Source organism: Rhinolophus ferrumequinum, chromosome 9 (assembly GCF_004115265.2).
Source record: "Rhinolophus ferrumequinum isolate MPI-CBG mRhiFer1 chromosome 9, mRhiFer1_v1.p, whole genome shotgun sequence".
NCBI lineage: Eukaryota > Metazoa > Chordata > Mammalia > Chiroptera > Rhinolophidae > Rhinolophus > Rhinolophus ferrumequinum.
Window position 1 is genome coordinate 8,138,247 of NC_046292.1, and position 22,003 is coordinate 8,160,249.

The window sequence follows — 22,003 nt, forward strand, 5'->3', positions numbered from 1 at the left end:
AGGTTAAATAAAATGAGGTATGTTAAGTACCAGCTCAGTAACTGTTGTTGATGTTCTTACTTCCTCAAAGTCAATTGAAGGGCAGCAGGCCCAAGCTCGCTTCCTGTCTTTCTCTTGAGAGCTCTTCTCTAAAATTACAAAACGAAAGCTTACATTCCAGAGCTAGTAGAGGCCTTGGGGTATGACTCTGGGACACGAAACGAAAGAACTGAAACCTCTAATCCACGCCCTTGTTTTCTTTGCCCCTTGACAGCTCGAGGCCCCGCCCACCCAGCCCTGACAGGCGCGGGGCGGAACTACAGCCCCCAGGATGCAGCGGAAGTCCCGCGACTTACGTCATCGGCTTGGGACGCCTGGGCAGGAAAAGGAACGCGCTGAGACGCCTCTCCAGGCGTTCAGCAAGCGGGCCCCAGACACATAGGAATGATGGGGTCAGCCGGCTGAACTCGGACTCCAACGACTCACCGGGGCCAGAGCGGCAAACCTGCGGTGGCTGGTGACGCGCGCGTCCTCACTCCTCCCGCCTCTCCTCGAGGTGGCGCTCGCTGGTGACGTTGGGGGCATGATGGCCGCCGCGAGACCGGGAAGGTGAAGGTGAGAGGGCGAGCGCGCCGGGGTGGTGGTAACTGGCCCGGCCCAGCCTGGCGAGTCCTGAACAGTCCGGTGTGGGCCGGTGGTACGCTGGGGCCCTTGGGGCTCGGAATCCGGGCAGGTGGGCGTCCCCACGCTCTGGCTTCGCCGCGGGGCCCTCGGTAGCTCTGAGGAGGGGGCGGGACTCGGGGTGGGGTCTCCTGAGGCTCCTCATCGTCCCCGCCTTCCCAGGCTTCACGGCCAAATTTCACCCCAGCCCTTTCCCCACTTCTTATCCAGTCCTTTATATTAGCCAGCATTTATTCCACACAGGACAAGTACCCGTGTTCATCACCATAGCGCCCTGCCCTGCCCCACCCCACGTTGGGCTTACTACATACCCACTTACTACATACACTCTTGTATCGTCGTCTATTTATTTGTTTGACTTTAAACCAGATGGTAAGCCCCTTGAGGGCAGGGACTTTTTTTTACCCATCCCTAACTCTAGAGCCTAGCGCACACTGAGCAGGCAGACAGAAAACGCCAAGGAATTAACTGTTTGGATGCATGAAGGCAGATCTGCCTATTCCTTCATTACCCTATTTCTTTCTCTGTCTTTCTTTCCCTCCTCCCAGAAAGGGCTCTGATTACCGCCCTTCTCACCCCATAATTGAAAACTAGTGATCTTTGGAGGCAAAGGGAGGTGATATCGCAATTCTCAGCTTTGACTAGCAGTCTGTAAATCTTTTTAAGTATTCCAAGCCTCTATTTGCACCATAGAATTGACAATGAAGTAAGATATTTTATAGCATCTGGCACACAGAGACTTTCAGTAAGTTCCACTTCTCTTTCTCATCCCTACCCTCCCGTCACTAGTCCTCAGTTCTCAAGCCCAGTTCTTGTCCTGGTTCTGCTGCCTCCTCTTACCTCTCTGGATTTGCCTTCACCAGGGCCCCTGCTTTTCACATGACTGAGCACGTGTTTGTGCACACCCAGGGTTGGCCCCACACCTGTGTGTTGTGTTTTTCTCCAGGGCACTTCTTCACATATCACCCAGTACCGCAATGAGTAAACTTCCCTGAGGGATGAGTATGTCTTTCTACCTGATTAGACATGTTTTGGACTCCAGTTTTTTTTTCCCCTGCCTGTTGACATGTCCCTTTTTCTTTCCAAAGTTGGAATTGGTGGAGTCAACACAATCAGCCAACCTCAACCTAAGACAGGACAGAGAACTCAAATTCCTTTCGTCTTTTTGACGCCAGCTATGTCCATGATGCCCACCCTGTGACGGTCTCTCACCATCCGAAAAGTAAGTGGTGGCTGTGACATGTGGCACTCTGGATTCTGGGTTGAGTGGAAAGGGACGTGTGCTCTGTTAGCCATCCAGTGGCGGGTCTCTTGGACGGGGTCATCTTTGCACAGAGCTGCAGTTTTCCAACCTGTGTGGAAAAAACTGTAACTCCTTTCAGCTTCCGTGGAGGATGTCACTGGTTGCTGAGAAAGCCTGTTTAAAGGTTGACAGTTCAGAAAGTAGCTGGGATTTCGAGGATCCCTGAAGAATTCGTTTCTATCTCCCTTGTTTGTTCTTTGCTGTGTTGGCTCCACCCTGCTGCTCTCTGCTCAGTAAAAGATTGGCTCCTTATCACATCTTTCCTAAGAGTGTGCTCTGCCCCATTTATCCTGTATACTCTTTTGTTGCAATTTCTCAGCATCTCCTCTGTTCCAGTTGTGCCTGCAGACGATCCGTGGATCCATTTTATTTTTCCTGCTAGGAGTTGCTGTACATAAACCTGGGTAAGGAGGTGGTGTGGATTCAGGGACTGTGCTTGGGAGCCAGACACGTTGCAGTGAATTTTGCTACTACCCAGGATACCTAATACTTCGCGACTAATAGCCTCGGTTGAGGCAAAGCTTTGGATTACCTTGGAGTGCTAATAGTTTCAGTTTAGAATTAAGTTTGGTTCTGGCCTTAGGTTAATATCTGTTAATTAAGTTTGGTTCTGGCCTTAGGTTACTATCTGTTAATACTGTGCTCCCAGAAATTTTGGGGGCTGGGAGTGGGAGACTTCCAGGATGAATGAGGCTTTTCCCAAAGTGTGATCCTCAGGATTTTAAAAATTGTTAGGTAGAAGAAGGGTTTCTTCAGATCAATGTGTGAAAGGCTGCATTCGGTACAGTTAAGCTAGTGTCTTTCCTGCAGCCCTTGCTCCCCAAAGTCTTGATTATGCTCATGTGCTCCAATGGTGGAGGACTGTAGCACGTAGTGTTTTAAAAATTAATTCCACATGTAACGTCGGGCGCACTAGAGTGCTGTGAACCACACTTTGGGAATGCTGCCATAAACTGTCTGAAGCCATGACCTTCAAGAGCACTTTGCAGCACTTACAATAGCTCAAAATATGCCGGTTAGTGTATAGCTGATATTGGAGCCGACTCTGGCCCAGCTGTGCTTGGAGGACCAGCCCAACACGCCTGCAGTGAACGCTGTGGTAAAGCAGGGACTATCAGGGCTTTCCAGAGGAGGAACAGGAACCCAGCCGCCTCCCAACACTCTGAGCAGCTAGGAAGCCAACAGGTGAAACCCCACGATAGTGGAGGCCTTATCTTGGCTGGTGTGCGTGTATTTTGCAACTTTGGTTCGTTTGTGCACCTGTGTACGTCTAGCTTGCTCTTTGGAAGGATTAAATCCTGGAGTCTGAAAGGTTTGTTCAACTCGACTCACTGAGCTCTAAATAATAAGAAACAGAGGCTTAGTCAAACGCTGCTTTTTAAGAAAAAAGTAGGTTTGTGTATTTCAGGGATGGACGGGTAGGAGTTTGCCCCTCTTAAGGCGTATTCACTGACTCAAACCATGTCTCTTACAGTTGTGGAGGAGGCAAGTAGAAATGGAAATAGGTCCGTACTCTGTGTCAGAGACGGGCTTTCTAGAAGCTGATAGGCTAGACAGGGAGACAGAGTGGTAAAAAAACAAAAAGTCTGGTAAGGTTGTATGTTCACCATGGAGACCTCAGGGAGGGCTCCATGGAGGGGTGACACTAGAGTTGGGTCTAGAAGGACAGTAGGAGTCAAATGGGTGAAAAGGAGAGGATTCTAGGCTGAAAGCAGCACGTGCAACGCAAACATGCACTCTCAGCTTGGGAATTAACAGCCAGAGAAATCAGCGAGTCTGGAGGGGTTGGAGGGTCCACGCGAGTGTTTCCACGTGAGCGTTTCCACATGAGAGGTTTGGAGCATGCAGCTGCAAGCTGGGGAACGGTGAGAGTGGGTCGGCTTCTGGACAAGCTCAAGTCCCAGCAGACTGAGCTTTTACTAATGTGCATGCCTCTGAATCTTGCACTCACTGAACACTGATGCTTTTGGTTTCATGTCCTTTGGGTGTACAAACAATGACCAGAACTTGAAAGCACTTGCTTCTAAAAGCCCAGCTGATCTCAGTGAACTTGCTGCCTGTAAGCGGGTCACTTCGGGGGCTGGGCACTGCTCGTCCTCACTCCTGAGCAGACCTGTTGATTCCGTCCTCGTGGCAGTGGCTGGGCGAGCTGTGGACGTTTTGGTGGAGTTGCCTCTGCCCTTCCCTGAAGGCTGGGTGTTGTGATCTTGCTGGTGGAGTTTGCTGTCTTCACCTTGTAACATGTAAAGATACCTTTGAGTTTGTACTGTGTCATCCTTAGTCTCACAGACCCTGTGGTATCACGCTTGTTGTACACACAAAGAATCCAAGGCTCTGTGGTTAAATAACTTGCTCAAGTTTATACAGCCCAGAAATAGTCCAAGCACGATTTTTTGTTTGTTTGGTGGGTTTTTTTAAAGGGAATTTTGTTTTTTTTATTGGGGAATGTTGGGGAACAGTGTGTTTTTCCAGGACCCATCAGCTCCAAGTCAGGTCGTTGTGTTCAATCTAGTTGTGGAGGGCGAAGCTCTCTGGCCCATGTGGGAATCGAACCGGCAACCTTGGTGTTATAAGCACTGAGCTCTAACCACGGAGCCAACCGGCTGCCCTTAAAGGGAATTTTTATAAGAGTTTATTTGAGCCAAACTAATGACATATGCTAGGGAGCAAGATCTCAAATGCTCCCACTAGCATGATTTGAACCCAGCTCTGTCTCCTTCCAGAATCTGTCATCTATAATGCTATATCACACTCCCTCTCAGACCCCTTTTCTTCCTCTTCTGGTCGTGTGTATCCCCTGTTTCTCTAGGAGTCTTATCTGCTGGGCCACAGTAAGCCTGATTTCAGTGCACTCTCCTTTCCTGCTTTGGAGGAGTCAGTGGTATTTTCTTCCCAGTATCCCCTCTCAGAGGTCTGCTGTCTTTCTTATTTCAACCCTTAACATGTGGCCTCCATGCTAAGAAAGTCTCTCTGAGTTGTGGCGTTTTACTGAGGAGGAAGGTAGAAATGGACATACAGTCATTTCTGTATCATTAAGCTGGAAATCATTAATATCACAGAATAATTTGTAGATTTAGGCAAAACGTGAGTTCCCATTTCCCTGTGAGTCTGTCTTTCTGTCCACTCTTTGGGATGGTTAGTTTCCAAGAGCCAGTTTTCAATTATTACGCTAAATCTACTTTTTCTAGATGTTCTTTCTGCCTCTCAGGAACTTGTTCAACACCCTTTGGAAGTTTCCCATCTGCTCACTCGTGAGCAGCGCCTTCTCCCAGGGAGAGAGAGTGCCGGCTTGGTAGGGTGGAGCGCTGATGGCCCTGTGATTAGGGCTGCTGGGGAGGGAGTGGCCGACAGGAATTTGCTGGGTGTTGGAGAGGGTAGAGCCAGGCACACACTACGCCTCATCCTTGGTCTTTTTCCTTTGATCCCCAGGATCTGAGGGCTGTTTTGGGGAAGTAACTCTGCGTGGAGGGATCTCTGAGGAACAGTCCACTTTTGAAAGGGACCAGGGATTCCCAGCCACATCTGGGTGCCACCTTCTGCAGTCTTGTCTGCCCCTTTTGACTTTGACCAAAAATCTCTAGGACTTTGGAGTCAAGTCTTGTGCCCCCTAACATGATATTACTATGTGAAAAAAATAAGCTACAAAGATGTGTGTGTGTGGCTGAGTGAGAACAAGTGACCTACCCACACAGAAGCAGGCTGTGATGATAAACAAATGTTAACAGTGCTTACCACAGGATGGTGGTATCGACCTTGAGAACTTCCAAACTAGTAGAAAAAATTTGCAGGAGTTTATTAGAGTTTATTTGAGCCAAACTGAGGACATGCCCAGAAGCAAGACTGAGAAAATGATGATTGGGAAAATGCTCTAGAGAATGGTAGTTTTGCAGTTCTTTTTTTGCGTTTAGAGTCAAAGGAGGGAACATGAAGACAGTTACATGAAATCTGCTGATGATGGTAGATTAAGGAGGTGAGAAAAGCAAAGCCGGGAAATCTGACCGGTTACAAAGTAAAATGGGGGCGGACCGGTGGCTCAGTTGGTTAGAGCACGAGCTCTGGGCAACGGGGCCGTTCGATTCCCACGTGGGCCAGTGAGCTGCGCCCTCCGCAAGTAGAATGAAGTCAGTGAGCTGCCGCTGAGCTCCTGGATGGCTCAGTTGGTTGGAGCGCGGGATCTCAGTCACAAGGTTGCTGGTTTGACTCCCGCAAGGGATGGTGGGCTGCACCCCCTGAAACTAGCAACGGCAACTGGACCTGGAGCTGAGCTGCGCCCTCCACAACTAAGACTGAAAGGACAACTTGACTTGGAAAAATCCTGGAAGTACACACTGTTCCCCATTAAAAGTTCTGTTCCTTTTCCCCAATAATATCTTTTTAAAAAAAAGTAAAATGGAGAGGTACATACCATATTGTACTATGTATAATGAGCATTTTTTCGCCAAATTTGTGAGGGGAAAAATAAGGATGCGCATTATACGTGGGGAGTACTAATTCTGTATCTGTATAAATGTTTTTAATTCTTTTATTTATGCTGATGAGTTAAAAGTGTAACTCTGGAAATCAGTGATGATATCCCTATGCAAAATGATACCCTGGAATACGATGATCAGTTTTGTGGACAAACTTGTAATGATGAAGAATTCTTGGCCTCCTATGATGCGCAAATATCGTAAATTTGTTCCTGGTACATAAATTTATTGTACCTTGTATCTTTTCTTGTGTTTTGTAATTATTTGTTACGTAAAATTTCTTGTACCATAATATGTTAAAAATAAATGCTAAAATTCCTTTAGAATACAAAAAACAAGCACCTAAATGTAAACAAACATTTGAATTAAGAAATTAAAACAAAAGATTTTTTGCCCCTGAAAGTTTAGGCCAAAAACGTAAGTGCATATTATACATGGCAAAATATGGTGTTTCTTTTACATTGGTGGGTACAGGATGGTTAACATTTAACATTCACGGTCAATAGAGATGGTAATGGACAACAAGATCATGTGCTTTCATGATGGTAGTTACCCCTCCAAGGGGTCTGGCAAAGGACTACTCTGGCATTTCAAAGGTATGCTAGCCTAGATGCCCAAGAACAAAAGGTTGAGGCAGAGATTAACCTTTTACTAAGGAAGTCATAGACCTGGGGCGTGGTTGCCCACCTGACCTGCCCAGTTAGGAATTTATCAGATCATCCTGTGAGGTCACAGAGTCAGGGAGCTTGTCAGAGTTACTGCATAGTCACAGTGGGGGTATGGATTTTTTACCGTTAGTTTCCACATTTCCTACTGTGCACACATTGATAGTGAGACACATCAATAAATATTTTTAAGTAAATTGTGGACCTCTCACTTGAAGATCATCTTTTCTTGTCCACCCTCCCCCCAAACCCCCAAACCAAAACCTGTTAGAAATAGGGCCGTCAGGACCTGGACAGCAGAGTGGCCAGGGCCGGGTGGTGGGAGTCCTTGAGCGACACTTGGCTTTCCGTTTTCAGCGCTTTTTCTCAGGTGGGTGACGTATAGGAGATAAGTGAGATTTCTGTCAGTCTCTTCTTCCTGAGACGCAGGAGGGCTTCTGTGTTACCTTGCAGTTTCTCCCTGCCTTTCTCAGAGGTGGGGAAAACAGCCTGTCACTGTTCAACAGGCGAGGGACGTCAGTGGTCTGAGTGCCCACGCTGTGTGACGGGGAGACTGGCCCAAGTGTCCTGAGAGGTCCTTTCCTACTCCTGAGGCGCTGGTTCTGATTCCACCACCCTGGTCTAGTCCTGGAGAGCCCCGTGTTCAGGGCTGGTCCCACTTCTCCCTGCTGCACCCTTCCCCACCTCTAGGGGGGCCTCCCGAGCTGGGTGTTTCTGGGTTTGCTCATGTTGCCTTCCCTTGCAGCGCGATGTCCCTGTTCTTCTCTCGATGCAACTCCGTTGTCACGGTCAAGAAGGATAAGAGACACATGGCTGAGGTGAATGCTTCCCCACTCAAGCATTTTGTCACTGCCAAGAAGAAGATCAATGGCATTTTTGAGCAGCTGGGGGCCTACATCCAGGAGAGCGCCACCTTCCTCGAAGGTGAGATGGGTAACCTGGTAAGCCAGGCTGACTCCTATCAGTTTTCATATTTAGGTGGCAGGATTTGGGGGCGGGCAGGTACAGCCCTGCTCTTGGGGAGCTCATACCCAGATGAGTGGTCAGCTTCAACAGGGCTCTGGTCTTGGAATCATGTGGAGTTGGTCTCTGGGGAGATGGGCCAGGGAAACAAGGGACCTGTCATTTACGAATTCTGTGTATTCCCTTTCATTTAATCATGACGGGTGGATGAGTCTTACCCTCGCCTAAAAGATAAGCAGATTGAGGTTTAGAGAGTTGGTGGACACTTTGTAAACGACGCGGGGCTTTACCCAGGTGTGTCCGACTCCAAGGCCCAGGTGTCTTTCTTGGCCCAGTTGTAGCTGCCATTAATACTTGGCCCTGTCTAGGTGTTGGTTGTCCCAGACCAGGGTGTTCTTTCTCTGATATTTATAGATAACAGGACTATGAATAGGAAGCTTGCATCACTGGCACCTTTTCCATTAGTTACTAATTTGAGCCCACCCTGTAGTCCCTGCGCTGTCCGCAGAGAAGAACTGGTTCCCGGGTCCCACTCAGTCTGAGCGCCAGCTCCAGCACTGGCTTTCTCAGGCTCCTTCTCTAGAAGGCACACCCTGGCTCCACGTGCTGGGATCGTCAGTGAAGACCCAGTAGCTGAGTCTGATCTGCCCTTGCTTTCCTCACTTATGAAAGGGGCTCAGGCGAGACCAGAGGTTTTCAACTCCTAGCCTGCAGAACCCTGGGAAGTACAGTGGAAATGTCCCGGGAATACACTTCTCTCCACGCTCTGCTTTCCACTAGCGTGGCTTGGCTTCTGGTTGGTTTACATGGTAGGCTGCTACTGAAAGGGAATGTGCCCAGTCCTATGGTCTGAATGTCTGTGTCCCCCAAATTTCACGTGTTGGGATCCTGTGGCCCAGTGTGATGGTGTTAGGAGGTGGGGCCTTTGGGGGTGATGAGGTCATGAGGGTGGAGCCCTCCCACAAAGCTCTTTAGCCCCCTTCCCCCAGGTGAGGACACCACGAGAAATCTGCGACCTGGCAGACGGCCTTCCCCCAACCAGGCTGCCCAGGATCTGAGCTTCCAGCCACCAGAACTGGGAGCAGTCCATTTCTGTTTTGTGTAAGCCACCCGGTCTGTGGTACTGTTGTAGCAGCCCAAAGAGACTAAGACTGAGAACGGCTATCTGTGTCCTTCCCTCAGCACGGTGCTTGATACAAGAGAAAGGATTCCCTAAGTATCTGTTAACTTTGAAAATCAGAATTTTAAACTTACAAGGCTGGTGGTTGAAATTATTCCAGCATTACCTGCTTACTTAGCAGTAGCTCTGGTATGCCAGGCCCTGGGCATGTAGGGATGGGGCAGACTAGGCCACTGTCCTCCCCGGGCCAGACCAACCCTCTGAATCACTTATTCAGATGGTGCTCTGGACAGACAGGTGATTCATAAAGGTGTTTCTGTGCTGGCACCAGGAGTGGGTGTTTGGATTTCTCTTTTTGTGAAACTATGAGGCCTCTCCTGTGGGTGGACTGGAAGGGAGAGAGCTGGGCTGCTCCTGAGATGTTTGGGATTGCCCGGGCTGGGGGAGGGGACAGTTACTGCCTCAGCACTGAGCATGTGTTGGCTTACTAGCTATTTTCTTTACATGGAGCTGCTGGCTGGAGAGCCAGCCTCTGAGGTACATTCCAGAGCTGAGGCCCACATCTCGTGTAAAGGAGGAATGTTGATGGGTGCGAGGCAGGGTGACCAGTGGACATGGGGAGGCCGTGTTGGTTTGGTCATTTCTTTTCACGGCCCCAGACGTAGGAGAAACTCACTGGGAAGTCTCTGAAATGCCACTTGTGCTGTGGGCATGTTCTCAGGGCTGGGGCCTGTCAGCCCAGTGTTTCACAAGTGTCGTAATCTGTTTGGGTGGCTGTAATAGAAATACCATAGGCTGGGTGGCTTATCAACAACACATTTATTGCTCACAGTTCTGGAGGCGGGGAAGTCCAAGGTCACGGCATCCGCAGACGGTGTCTGAGGAGGGTTAACTTCCTAGACTGCTGCTGTCTGTTCTCTGGAACCTTACATGTAACTACATGGCAGAAGGGGCTGGCTAGCTCTCGGGGGTCTCTTTTGTCAGGTCACTAACCCCAATCCTGAGGGCTGCACCGTCATGACCTCCCTAAGGCCCTGCCTCCAGATGCCATCAGACCATACACATCACAAGGGGGACAAGCATTTAGTCCATTGCAGCAAGAATGTGCTGAGGGGCCAAACTCCCACCAACTCTCTAGCCAGCTGATGCACCTTCCTATGCAAGTACTAGATGGGGTGGGGGCAGGATCGTGCTCAGTTGCTCCCATCTGTCATAATTTATTATCCATTTGCCTGTTAGGGACTCTGGGAAAAAACAGTGCAGTGATCCCAGGATCTGCTCGCTTAGCAAACATTGCATAGCTGCCGAGCGCTGGGTGCTGGGATCAGACAGTTTGGCCCTCACATGGTAGATGACTCAGACAGGTAAGCGAGGTGGTTACGCTTCGGGGAGGCAAGTGCTGAGATGGGAGAAGTACAGGGTGCTGTGGGAGCACGGACAAGGGGACCTGACTCAGGTTGGGGGCGGGGCGGTCAGGGAAGGCTTCCTGGGGGCAGGGTGGTCCAAGCTACACCTGAGAGGCTAAGTGGGACTGAGGCAGAGGGTCCCAAGGTCATGTATTCATTCTTCAAAGTGAGGGTTGGGGGCAGCATTGAGCAAAGCCCAGAATAATGAGGCAGCATGCGGGGTGTGGTGAGGCAGCGGGATGGCAAGAGGCCTGGCTGGAGCACGGGCGGCCCCAGGGAGCCACACAGGGGGACTAAAAGCCAGGACTCCGGAGCCAGCCTGCCTGGTCCCTTTCCTGGCTCTGCCACTTACTCTGTGACTGGTAAATGACACCATGTTTGAAAAGTGATCGGAACAGTGGCTGGCACGTAGTGAGAACTTTGTAAGTATTTGTTAAGTAAAAAACATAAAAGTAAATGATGGCAATTAACATTTGAGTATTCATCATGCACCAGCTACCAGTTTTAGCACTTTTTGAGTTTTAATTCATTTAATCCTTGCAATAGTCACATGAGGTAGGTACTGTTATGTCCATGTTAAGGGTGAGGAAAAAGTAAGACCCAGGAAGGTTCGTGTGAGGTCCCAAAGCTAGGAAGGGGTAAGAGCCAGCACTTCCTCGCCTGCACTGGAAGCAGGTAGGCAGACTTGCCCTGAGAGCCGCCGTCTTAACTGCTGTCTTCTGCCCCACAGGAGGGAAGCTGGACTGCCGGGAGCCACAGAGGTGAACTCTGTGACTGGACCGGCTTAGACCAGGTGTTGACCCATTTTTAATCTCCGCCTCTAGACACCTACAGGAATGCAGAACTGGACCCTGTTACGACAGAAGAACAGGTTCTGGATGTCAGAGGTTACCTGGCCAAAGTGAGGGGCATCAGCGAGGTGCTGGCCCGGCGGCACATGAAAGTGGCCTTTTTTGGCCGGTGAGTCCCTGAAGGCCTCATAACTTCTTTCTTCTTGGCTGGGAGGGAGGGGTGGAGGGAGGGAGGAGAGGAAGGAGAGAGGGAAAGGAAGAAGGAAGGGAGGAAGGAGGGAGGAGAGGTAGGAGGGAGGGAAGGTAGGAGAAAGGCACTTTGTGCAGAATCGCAGTCTGGGTGCCCCAAGGCGCTCTTCTGTTTATTTTTACTTATAGTGAAACACTCGTAACGTAACCATTCTTTTTTTTTCAGCAAGGGAAAATAACCAAATTTCATACATACATGTATATGGGAACCCCACATACATGAGAGTCAGAGACCTCACATGCACGAGATGTTCAGAGACAGGAAGGGGGCCTGAGCGCATTTAAGACATCCTGAGCTACCGTGTTTCCCTGAAAATAACACCGGGTCTCATATTAATTTTTGCTCCAAAAGACGCATTAGGGTGTTATTTTCATGGGATGTCTCATTTTTTCATGTACAACCATCTACACTTATTCAAATACAGTCATGTCATCTTCCTCTGGAACCGAACTAAGGTCGTCGTCTAGCTGACGACCTTAACTGGGACTTATTTTTGGGGAAACGCGGAAGGGATGAGGTAATGTGCCCTGGGGGCTTCAAAGGGTCTTTGCAGGAAGATAAGAACAGACATTTCGCAAATAGAAGTTTACTCTGCGCTGTAGATAGTAAGTAAAGCAAGGGTCAAAGTTTCTCTTGAGTCTGATGCTAAAATTGCCTTTAGCTCAAAGTAATCTGCGTATCACTGAGGCACAGCTTGGGGTCACTCATTCTGAACCCCCACAGGTCCCTCCTCTGAAACTTCCCTGGAAGTTTCACATTCTGGAAGCCAGTCTGGTAGACCTTCTGTCATTAAATCAGTCTCAGTCCTGAGAAAAGTTCCGTTTGGTTAAATAGTTGTGTCTCATTTCAGGAGGCGGCGATGCTGGCGGGCTCTCCAAGTGAAGCCTGTGGTGCAAGCAAGCAGGCATTTATGTAATAGGAGACATCTCTATGGAAATAAGAGAAACAAAGTAATTATCGAAGCAGACTAGAATCCCGCTTTCTGAGTTCTGAAGGCAGGCAGTCAGGAAGATTTCTGGATGTCTGTCTCGAATCATCTTCAGGTGGAGTGGAGGCAGCCAGCGAGGTCTGATAGATTCTCCTGGTCTGTAGTTGGGATGTCTCTGCTGATCTTTGTGCAGCCGGCACGGAGACTGTCCATAGCTGCGCATCGTGTTCATTCTTAGGTGTACGGTTCAGGGGTGTTAAATACACGTACGTCGTTGTGCGACCGTCACCACAAGCCATGGCCAGAGCTCTTTCCGTCATTAAACAACTCCCCACTCCGCTCCCCCCAGCCCCTGGTAACCACCATTCTACTTTCTGTCTATGAATTGGACTGCTCTAGGGACCTCATATAAGTGGAATCATACAGTATGTATCTCTTTGTGACTGGCTTATTTCACTTAGAGTAAAGTCATGTCCTCAAGGGTCATCCATGTAGCAGCACGTGTCAGAATCCCTTCCTTTTTAAGGCTCATAGTCCATTGTATGGAGAGACCGTACCTTGTTGCTCCATTTATCCACGGTGGACACATGGGTAGCTTCCACTTGTTGGCTCTTGTGAAGAACGCTGCTATGAATATGGGGTACAAATACCTGTTCGAGACTCTACTGTTAATTCTTTTGGGGATATGCCCAGAAGTGGAACTGCTGGGTCGTACAGTAATTCTAGTTTGAATTTTTTGAGGGACCACCATATTTTTTCCAGAGAGGCTGTACCATTTGATATCCCCCCCAGCAGTGTACAAGGGTTCCAGATTCTCCACGTCCTCCTAATACTTGTTTTCTGTTTCTTTTTCAGTAGCCATCCTAATGTGTGTGAGATGCTATCTCGTTGTGGTTTTGGTTTGCATTTCCCTCGTGATTAGTGATGTTGAGCATCTTTCCATGTGCTTGTCGGTCGTTTGTGTATCTTCTTTGGAGAAATGTCTATTTAAGTCCTTTGCCCATTTTTAAATTGGTTTTTTTGGTTTGTTGTTTTTTTTGTTGTTGAGTTGTAGTTCTTTATATATCCTGGATATTAATCCCTTATGAGATACATGATTTGTAAACATGTTCTCCCATTCTGTGGGTTTCCTTTTCACTCTGATGACTGTTCTTTGATGCACAGAAGTTTTTTATTTTGACGTTCCAGTTAATCTGTTTATACTTTTGTTGTCATATCTAAGAAATTGCCAAATCCAGTGTCATGAGGCGTTCTCCTGTGTTTTCTTTAAGAGTTTTATAGTTTTAGCCATCAGATCTCCTTCCTGTTACTCTTTGAGGTCCAGTAGGCACCTCTGGAACGTTTTCCATACCACCTAGCAATTTTCCAGTTCTCGGTGGACACTGACTGGTGTCCTACAAATTGAGCTCAGTTCTGACACTGTCTACCTAGACACAGGTAAGGACTCAGTCCCACAAGACTGCCCCCACTGCAGACACCATTCAGAAACCTGTGCTTCTCACTGAGTGGCTGTAAACTGGAGGTGCCCAGGACCTCCTCAAGTTTGATTAATTTGCTAGCGTGGCTCACAAAGCTCAGGCACATTTACTTACGTTTACTGGTTTCTTATAAAGGACATTGCTATAGAGGATACAGATCAACAGCCAGATGCAGAGGTACACGGGGCCAGGACTGGGAGGGTGCTGAGTGCGGAGCTCCTGTCCCTAGGGAATGGGGATGTACCACCTCCAGGCATGGGGATGCCTTTCGCCCCCCGGAAGTTCATCACATCTCATTGTTGAAGAGTTTTTTTTGTTTTTTAAATTTTATTGGGGAACAGTGTGTTTCTTCAGGGCCCATCAGCTCCAAGCAGTTGTTCTTCAATCTAGTTGTGGAGGGCGCAGCTCAGCTCCAAGTCTGGTCGTCATTTTCAATTTTTAGTTGCAAGAGGCACAGCCCACCATCCCATGCGGGAATTGAACCGACAACCTTGTTGTTGAGAGCTCGCGCTCTAACCAACTGAGCCATCGGGCCGCCCCTCTGGAAGCTCAGCGGCAGCTCGTTGTCTTCAATCTAGTTGTGGAGGGCGCAGCTCACTGGTCCATGTGGGACTCGAACCCGTGACCCTGTTGTTCAGAGCTCACGCTCTCACCAACCGAGCCATCTGGCCGTCACTGTTCAAGAGTGTTTGTGGGGCTTAATTTGCAGTCCCCTTCTTCCTCTTCCCAGAGGTTGGTGGGTGGGGCTGAAAGTTCCCACTCTCTAATCACTTGCTTGTTTTGGTGACCAGCCCACCTTGAGTCTATCTGGGGAGCCCACCCTGGATCACCTTATTAGCATAAACAGGTGTGCTCAAATGGAGCTCCTTGTGAATGATACGACATTTCTATCATTCGGGAAATTCCAGGGGTATAGCAGCGCTGTGCCAGGAACTGGGGACAAGGACCAAATAAATTTCTTATTATACCACAGCATCTAAAAAAAAAAAATCCCATCCAGGAAGAAAAAGGCCCCCAGATAGTTTGGATGCAGCACACAGTGGTAGCCTGAGGAACAGGCACTCTGCCTGGAATCCTGTCCCTAATGACCCATCACCTCAGGCGTGGCTGTCATTTCTTCATCCTCTCCTCAGAGGTGTGGCCCTCACTTCAGGTGAGCTAGCAGCCACATCCCGCGAGTGTGCTGAATAGAGCTGTTTTCAAGCACCGGAATCTCGCAAAGGGTCACGGTAGGCAGGAGAGGTACAGCAGTCTCCTCTGTACCTGGCAGCTATCAGCTGGGACGGACGGGGTGGGGCGTTCTGTGTGAGGTGGAGCACGATAGGAGACGAGCAGCAGGACAGGCCTTTTGTGGAAAACCAGCTGAGGTCAGTTAGACTGCGGAAGACAGCCCGGGAGTGTCAGTGGTTTAAGTAGGAGTGGGTCTCCTTCAGGTGGTTTCTGTACATGATGCTGAGAGGTTTACGGTTGGTGGCAGGCCTGTTTCAGGACAGGTTGTGGCAGCATGCTGGCACTGTACTGTGTGAGCCCCTTGCAAGTTGGTTGGTAGTGATGAACCAGGAGCACCTCGCAGGCACCGGCCAGAGGTGTTTGTCCATTCATTTTCATAAACTCAGGCTCCGACTCCCCCTGGCTGGGCACTGGTGTCCCTGCAGAGAACAAGACTTTGGAGTTGTAGGCTGGTAACTTCATTGTGAAAGCCCCGGATGCAGATGTTGGTGGCTCACTGACAGTGGTATTTCCTCACAGGACAAGCAATGGGAAGAGCACCGTGATCAATGCCATGCTCTGGGACAAGGTTCTGCCCTCAGGGATTGGCCACACCACCAACTGCTTCCTGCGGGTGGAGGGCACAGATGGCCACGAGGCCTTCCTCCTCACGGAGGGCTCCGAGGAGAAGAGGAGCATCAAGGTGAGGGTTCTGTGGCAGGGTCTGGCATGGAGACCATGCAGCTGCAGCGTGCTGGCCGGCCGATCAGCGTGTGAGGGGACTGGTGGCACCTCTAAGGAGAGGACAGTGCCCCAGGGGAGGAATATGGGAAGCCCTGTTGTAGCCTAGCTGTTGGGAGGAGCGAGAGCTTCAGGGAGGGTCTGAAACCTGGGGCCCCAGGAATCAGGAGACTTCAGGGCCTCGTGCCCTGCCAAGCGGGCCATCTGACCTCCGTCTTTGCAGTGAAGGGAGTGTGTGCCTTGGTACTTCTGGGGTTGTTGCCAGAGAGTGAGTCCTGCACTTGCTCTGTGATTCTGACATAGCAGCTAGGGGCTTGCACATTTTCGTTTTTCTGAGAGCCAGTTACATTCTTGTTTGGAGCCGGATACTCATTTTGGCTCATAATGACTTAATACAGAACACGCTCAGCTTTAGGACAATATCCAAGAAAGCAGCTTAAAAGAGGAGTGAAGAGGAGTTGGTTGTTACTGGCAGCTCCCGACTTTTCTTTTTGTGGGTGAAATGAAGGAAAAGGGGTAACCCACTGGGCAGCAGTCTCAGGCCAGGCGGCACAGGGACTCGGGCTGGTGGCTCGTCCTCAGCCCTGGGCTTTCTCTCCCTCCTCCCCGTCAGACCGTGAACCAGCTGGCCCATGCCCTCCACCAGGACGAGCAGCTGCATGCCGGCAGCCTGGTGAGTGTGATGTGGCCCAACTCCAAGTGCTCACTGCTGAAGGATGACCTCGTGCTGATGGACAGGTAAGAGGGAAGGGGCCCCCCCTGGGAGGGCCAAACTGTGTCCCATTTCTGGATCATCCAGGCCAGTGTCCCCTGGGCCTTGTCATTGCTCTGCTTACGTATTTCTGCCTTTCAAACTGGCTCCACCAAATCTTCCTGCCTCTTGGATTTGTTATACCCATTGGCATCAATGCCCTGAAGATGGCCCAGTGATAGTCTGTAAGGAGGGATAGGAGGGGGTGCTCAGAGCCTCAACCCAGTGCTAGTGTGTGTGTTGGGGGGGTGAGGTGGGCGGGGGGAGGTTGTGTTGTACTTTATTTCTCCCAAAGGAGCACTTTACTTTGCTCCTGCTTTGTGGACAGGTTGCAGCTATATCAAGAAATACGGTCTTATACTGCTTGTTGGACTCACGTCATATAAAATTTCACCTTAATTGTTTGTACCCCAAGTAAAATTATAAATCATTGTCTTTATAAAAGTGATAGACGCATAACAGAAAACACATTTTCAGATGATTTGGGATGTTATGAAATGCAAAAGTAAAAATCCTTCCAGTAAGGGACAACGGGCCCAAATACTCTCCCTCTGGCTGTCTTCTCCCTTGCCTGCCTGCCTCAGGTCTGTCAAAGCAGGAAGAAGGGCTGCTCCTGGTCTGTGCCTGATGTTGGTTTACCCCTGTCGCCTCTAGCCCCGGCATTGATGTCACCACAGAGCTGGACAGCTGGATTGACAAGTTTTGCCTGGACGCTGATGTGTTCGTGCTCGTGGCCAACTCGGAGTCTACCCTGATGCAGACGGTAACCCCTCCTCTGCCTGCCTTTCTCACACGCCCAGGGCCTTGGCTAACCTGGCCCCTCATCCACTGAGGTCTTTGCTCCTCCCCCAGGAAAAGCAGTTCTTCCACAAGGTGAGCGAGCGTCTGTCCCGCCCCAACATCTTCATCCTCAACAATCGTTGGGACGCGTCCGCCTCGGAGCCTGAGTACATGGAGGAGGTTGGTGTCTCTTCATTCCGCAGTTTGGGGACTGCCACCCCATGTGTCTACCCACGGCCCCTTCATGCACTCCCAGATCGCATTGGCTCTGACGTCTCTGAAGGAGTTTCATCACCAGAGGTTTCCCACGTGTTCCCTGGGGTCGCTGTGGGGTCTTCTGCCAGCTTTGAAAACACTCCCTTCATTTCCCCAATCCCTCCACCCTTCAGAAAGTTTTCATCCAGGTCTGAAAAGCATCCCCAGGACGTTAGCTGCACCCTTGATTAGGGCCAGTACTCAACTTTGGTTCATAAAGAATTAGTCATCGTAGAACAGGCTCAGCTTTAGGAAGATATCCAGGAAAGAAGCTTAAAAGAGGAACGAAGATTAATTGGTTCATGTGTGAAATGAGAGAAAAAGGAGTAATAGTTTGGTAACATGGGATGTTGAAGTATGCTATGCAGTCTCAGCAGGCTGACATTGGGCAGTGTGACATTGGTTAATTCCTTAAGCCTTCTGGTAAATTCCTCAGCTGTGAGATGGATGTAAGAGTTACAGAGAGGATGAAATCTCTTAACATTGAGAAAAGCACCTGGCACATGGCAGGTGTCCACAAGAGGCTTTTACTATTTTTAAGTTCTAGCAGTAGAACCCTAGGGCTTCAGAGGTAGACGGGATTGTCTGGTGGCGCCTAGTCATTTCATAAACAAGGCCCTAGGAGGACTCGGCTCGTCAGCATGGAGCCCAGGTTTAGGTTTCTCGACTCCCGGTTCCTTCTGGGGCACCAGAGTGAGATCCTGTGTAGACTTGAACAAGAGGCAGTTTGGGGCATGTTGTAGCATTTCTGCTAATGTAAGCCATACCCCCAAGAAACATGACCATATTGGTTCTGTGGAGTTTGGTGTCTAGAGAACGGAGGTAGTGGCAGATGGCTTGCTGTGTGTGTATTGTTTGCACCTTATGAATACTGAACTGTGTGAATTATTGTTTATTTTTTTAGCAAAGTAGCAGTTGGGGGCTGTAGGCTCCATCAGGAGGGTCCACCCGCCCCACCTGGTCACATATACCCATCTGTTTGGGCTCCAGGTGCGGCGGCAGCACATGGAGCGTTGTACCAGCTTCCTGGTGGACGAGCTGGGCGTGGTAGATCGAGGCCAGGCTGGAGACCGCATCTTCTTTGTATCTGCCAAGGAGGTGCTCAACGCCAGGATCCAGAAGGCCCAGGGCATGCCTGAAGGAGGTGATGATGGAACAGACTTCCGCCTTTTCCCTGGTGTTTGAGACATTGGGTCTCATGCCAGGTCAGCCAGTAGAAAATAGTTCTGAGAACGAGGTGGTGAGAAGAGGCTTGAGTGAGAAGCTGTTTGCTTCCCAGTGTTTAGCCAAGTGCCCAGTCAGCTTGGCTTTGTGGGTTTTCACCAGTTTCCTCTGCTGCCAAGTTATTGGGTTGGTGCAAAAGTAATAGCGGTTTAAAAGATTTAAAATACCATGTTTCCCCGAAAATAAGACCGAGCCGGACAATCAGCTCCAATGCGTCTTTTTGGAGCAAAAATTAATATGAGATCCGATCTTATTTTACTACAAGACTGGATATAATATAATTAATATAATATAATAATACAATACAATACAAGGTGTAATACAACGTAACGTAACACTGAGTCTTATATCATGTAATACAATATAAGACTGGGTCTTATATAATATGATACAAGACCGGGTCTTACATTAATTTTTGCTCCAAAAGATGCATTAGAGCTGATTGTCTGGCTCAGTCTTAGTTTCGGGGAAAAACGGTAATTGGAAAAACAGCAATTACTTTTGCACCAGCCTACTATTTCGGGACTGATGGTGTGCAATTCTCCTAGGGGGCGCTCTTGCAGAAGGCTTTCAAGTGAGGATGCTTGAGTTTCAGAATTTTGAGAGGAGGTTTGAGGTGAGTCCTTTGATTCTGGTATCTGGCGATTCTGGGCCTCCTTAGCTGTCACCAGTTGTGTCCCTTGGCAGTGAAAGCCAGAGCTGGACCCCTGGCTGGTGGTCCCTGGTGGCCTCCCTCAGTACCTCTTGTCTGTTCCAGGAGTGCATCTCCCAGTCAGCGGTGAAGACCAAATTCGAGCAGCACACGGTGCGGGCCAAGCAGATTGCGGAGGCAGTTCGCCTCATCATGGACTCTCTGCACATCGCGGCCCAGGAGCAGCGGTAAGAAGCGGGACCTCGGACGGGTGGGGGGAGTGTGGGAAGTGACCGCCTGACCCCCTGTCTGGGGACGGGCCCAGGCACAGAGCTGGCAGAGCTGAGTCTCTGGGTGCCCCGCAGGTCCCCCTCCCCAGGCACCAGGCCACATTAGGTCCATGGAGCAGCCTGGCGAGGGTGGGCCGTTGGGGTCTGTGTGTCCCACCAGGCCTGTGCAGCACAGTCCCCTGAAATGCCGCCCCCACAAGCCCAGCCATTCTCAGAGCTGGAAGCAGAACACTTTTTTTTTTTTAATAACTTTTTTGGGGAGATATATATTAAAATATAGGAAAGTACAGAGAATAAGTTAATACCTTGCTTCCGCCACACGGAATTGACAGTCGACATTTGCTTTATATTATTTTTAAGTTAAAATAAAACACACAAAAAATGTTAAATACATTTGATTCTTCAGCCTCTTGTCCCAATGTCGCTGTGCCCACCTCAGAGGCCGCCATGATCATGAATTTTGTGTAGTCTTATCCATTTAAAAAGTACTTTTTAGATAAATCCTGAAGATGCTTTGTATATGCTTTAAGTGTACAAATATGGCCTCGTACTGCGTGTGTACTGACCTAGCTTTTCTTTCCTCTCAGCATCATTTTTGCCCTTACTTTTGTTTTATTTTATTTTATTTATTTATTTATTTATTTATCCCCCCCTTTTCTTCCGCTTCCCCCCACTCCAGTTCAAGCCGTTGTTTCTCAGTCTGGTTGTGTAGGACACAGCTCCCTGGCCCATGCTGGTGTTATGAGCCTTGCGCTCACCCCCGGCTGAGGCAGTCAGTCACCAGTCGTTGGTTGTCAGTCACCAGTTGTCCGCTCACAGCAGCTCACGGCAGCTCTTGCCGGTTGCCGGCCACTCTGGCCACTGGAGGGGGCCCACGGTAGCCCACGCACACAGCAGCCCACTGCAGCCCACGGCAGCCCAGCTCCAGGGAGAGCTGTTGTTCACAATCTTAGCTGTAGAGGGCGCAGCGCACTGGCCCACGTGGGAATCCAACCGAATGCCTTAGGCCCGGTGCTCCAACCGCCTGAGCCACCAGGCCGGTCTGCCCTTACTTTTGTTGATACATGTAGTTGAGTTTATGACTGTTAACTGCTATAGAGTATTCCGTTGTGAATATACCTCATTTTCCCACTGATTGATTTTTAGATTTCATTTTTTTTTCTATTGCAAACTCTACTGCAGTGGACATCAGTTCACGTGTCCCCTCCCGCACATTTGTGCGAGTCTTTCTGGGACTAATTCCGGGAGGTGGAATGGTTCTGTTTTAGGGTATGTGCATTTTCAGTGTTAGCCAATTTTACTTTGTTGCTTTCTGAAACATCTAATCCCATTCATAGTCCCACCAGCAGGATGTACTGGAACTCCCATTCCCCGACCCTCACCAGTATGTCAAATGTGGTGAGTTTTGGAGACTTCTTGGTAGAGAGTAGTACCTCTTTTAAATTTCATTTCCCTGATTACTAGTGAAGAGGAGCATTTTTTTCTATGATAACTGGCAGAACTTGTTCTAAACCCCTGAAGGCATCCTCCCCGCTGTCACATCTTCCAAATGGAAGACTTGAGAGTGAGTGGTTGGTGCATCTCTCCCTCATTCCTGGGGAGGGGAAGAGCACGCCTCTGGGTGTGTGTGAATCTGCCTAGGCCCCCTGCCAAGATCACAGCTGGGGCCCATGCAGGCTTTCTGGCGTCCCCTCTTGCTCCTCTGCGGGGACCTGGGTCTAGTAACCAATGCTCTTTCTCAGGGTTTACTGCCTGGAAATGCGTGAGGACCGGCAAGAGCGGCTGAGATTCATTGACAAACAGCTGGAGCTCTTGGCACAAGATTACAAACTCAGAATTAAGCAGATTACCGAGGAAGTCGAGAGGCAGGTGAGAAATGGGGAGGAAGCACTTTGGGGAGATTCGGACTGCTGTCCAGGGTGCTGGCAAAGTGTAAAAGCAGACCTCGTGGGGGCTCCTCAGCCTTCCAGAAAGAAGCTGTGGCCCTGATGCAAGAATGCAGAGCCTCTCTGGGTTCACCGTTCCATTGTGTGACCCTGGGCAGGTCCCCTTCCAGATCTTAGATGAGTGATTGGTCAGCCAGTTTCTC

General features: G+C 49.5%; 1 protein-coding gene across 2 annotated transcripts in view; it reads left to right on the forward strand.

Moving 5' to 3' along the window:
* The first annotated feature begins 338 nt into the window (after positions 1-338).
* Positions 339-22,003, forward strand: part of MFN2 (mitofusin 2) — a 28,850-nt gene continuing 7,185 nt past the window's right edge. Inside the window, exons 1-12 of one of the 2 annotated variants that reach the window (XM_033114170.1) lie at positions 339-594; positions 1,749-1,882; positions 7,843-8,021; positions 11,411-11,546; positions 15,783-15,945; positions 16,597-16,721; positions 17,389-17,497; positions 17,587-17,694; positions 18,760-18,913; positions 19,542-19,609; positions 19,751-19,872; positions 21,657-21,783. In XM_033114170.1, the coding sequence (XP_032970061.1) occupies positions 7,847-8,021; positions 11,411-11,546; positions 15,783-15,945; positions 16,597-16,721; positions 17,389-17,497; positions 17,587-17,694; positions 18,760-18,913; positions 19,542-19,609; positions 19,751-19,872; positions 21,657-21,783 (1,287 nt within the window). In that variant the 5' untranslated portion in view covers positions 339-594; positions 1,749-1,882; positions 7,843-7,846. Of the gene's footprint in view, positions 713-1,748; positions 1,883-7,842; positions 8,022-11,410; positions 11,547-15,782; positions 15,946-16,596; positions 16,722-17,388; positions 17,498-17,586; positions 17,695-18,759; positions 18,914-19,541; positions 19,610-19,750; positions 19,873-21,656; positions 21,784-22,003 lie in introns of both variants that reach the window. The other variant, XM_033114171.1, reaches the window with a different exon arrangement.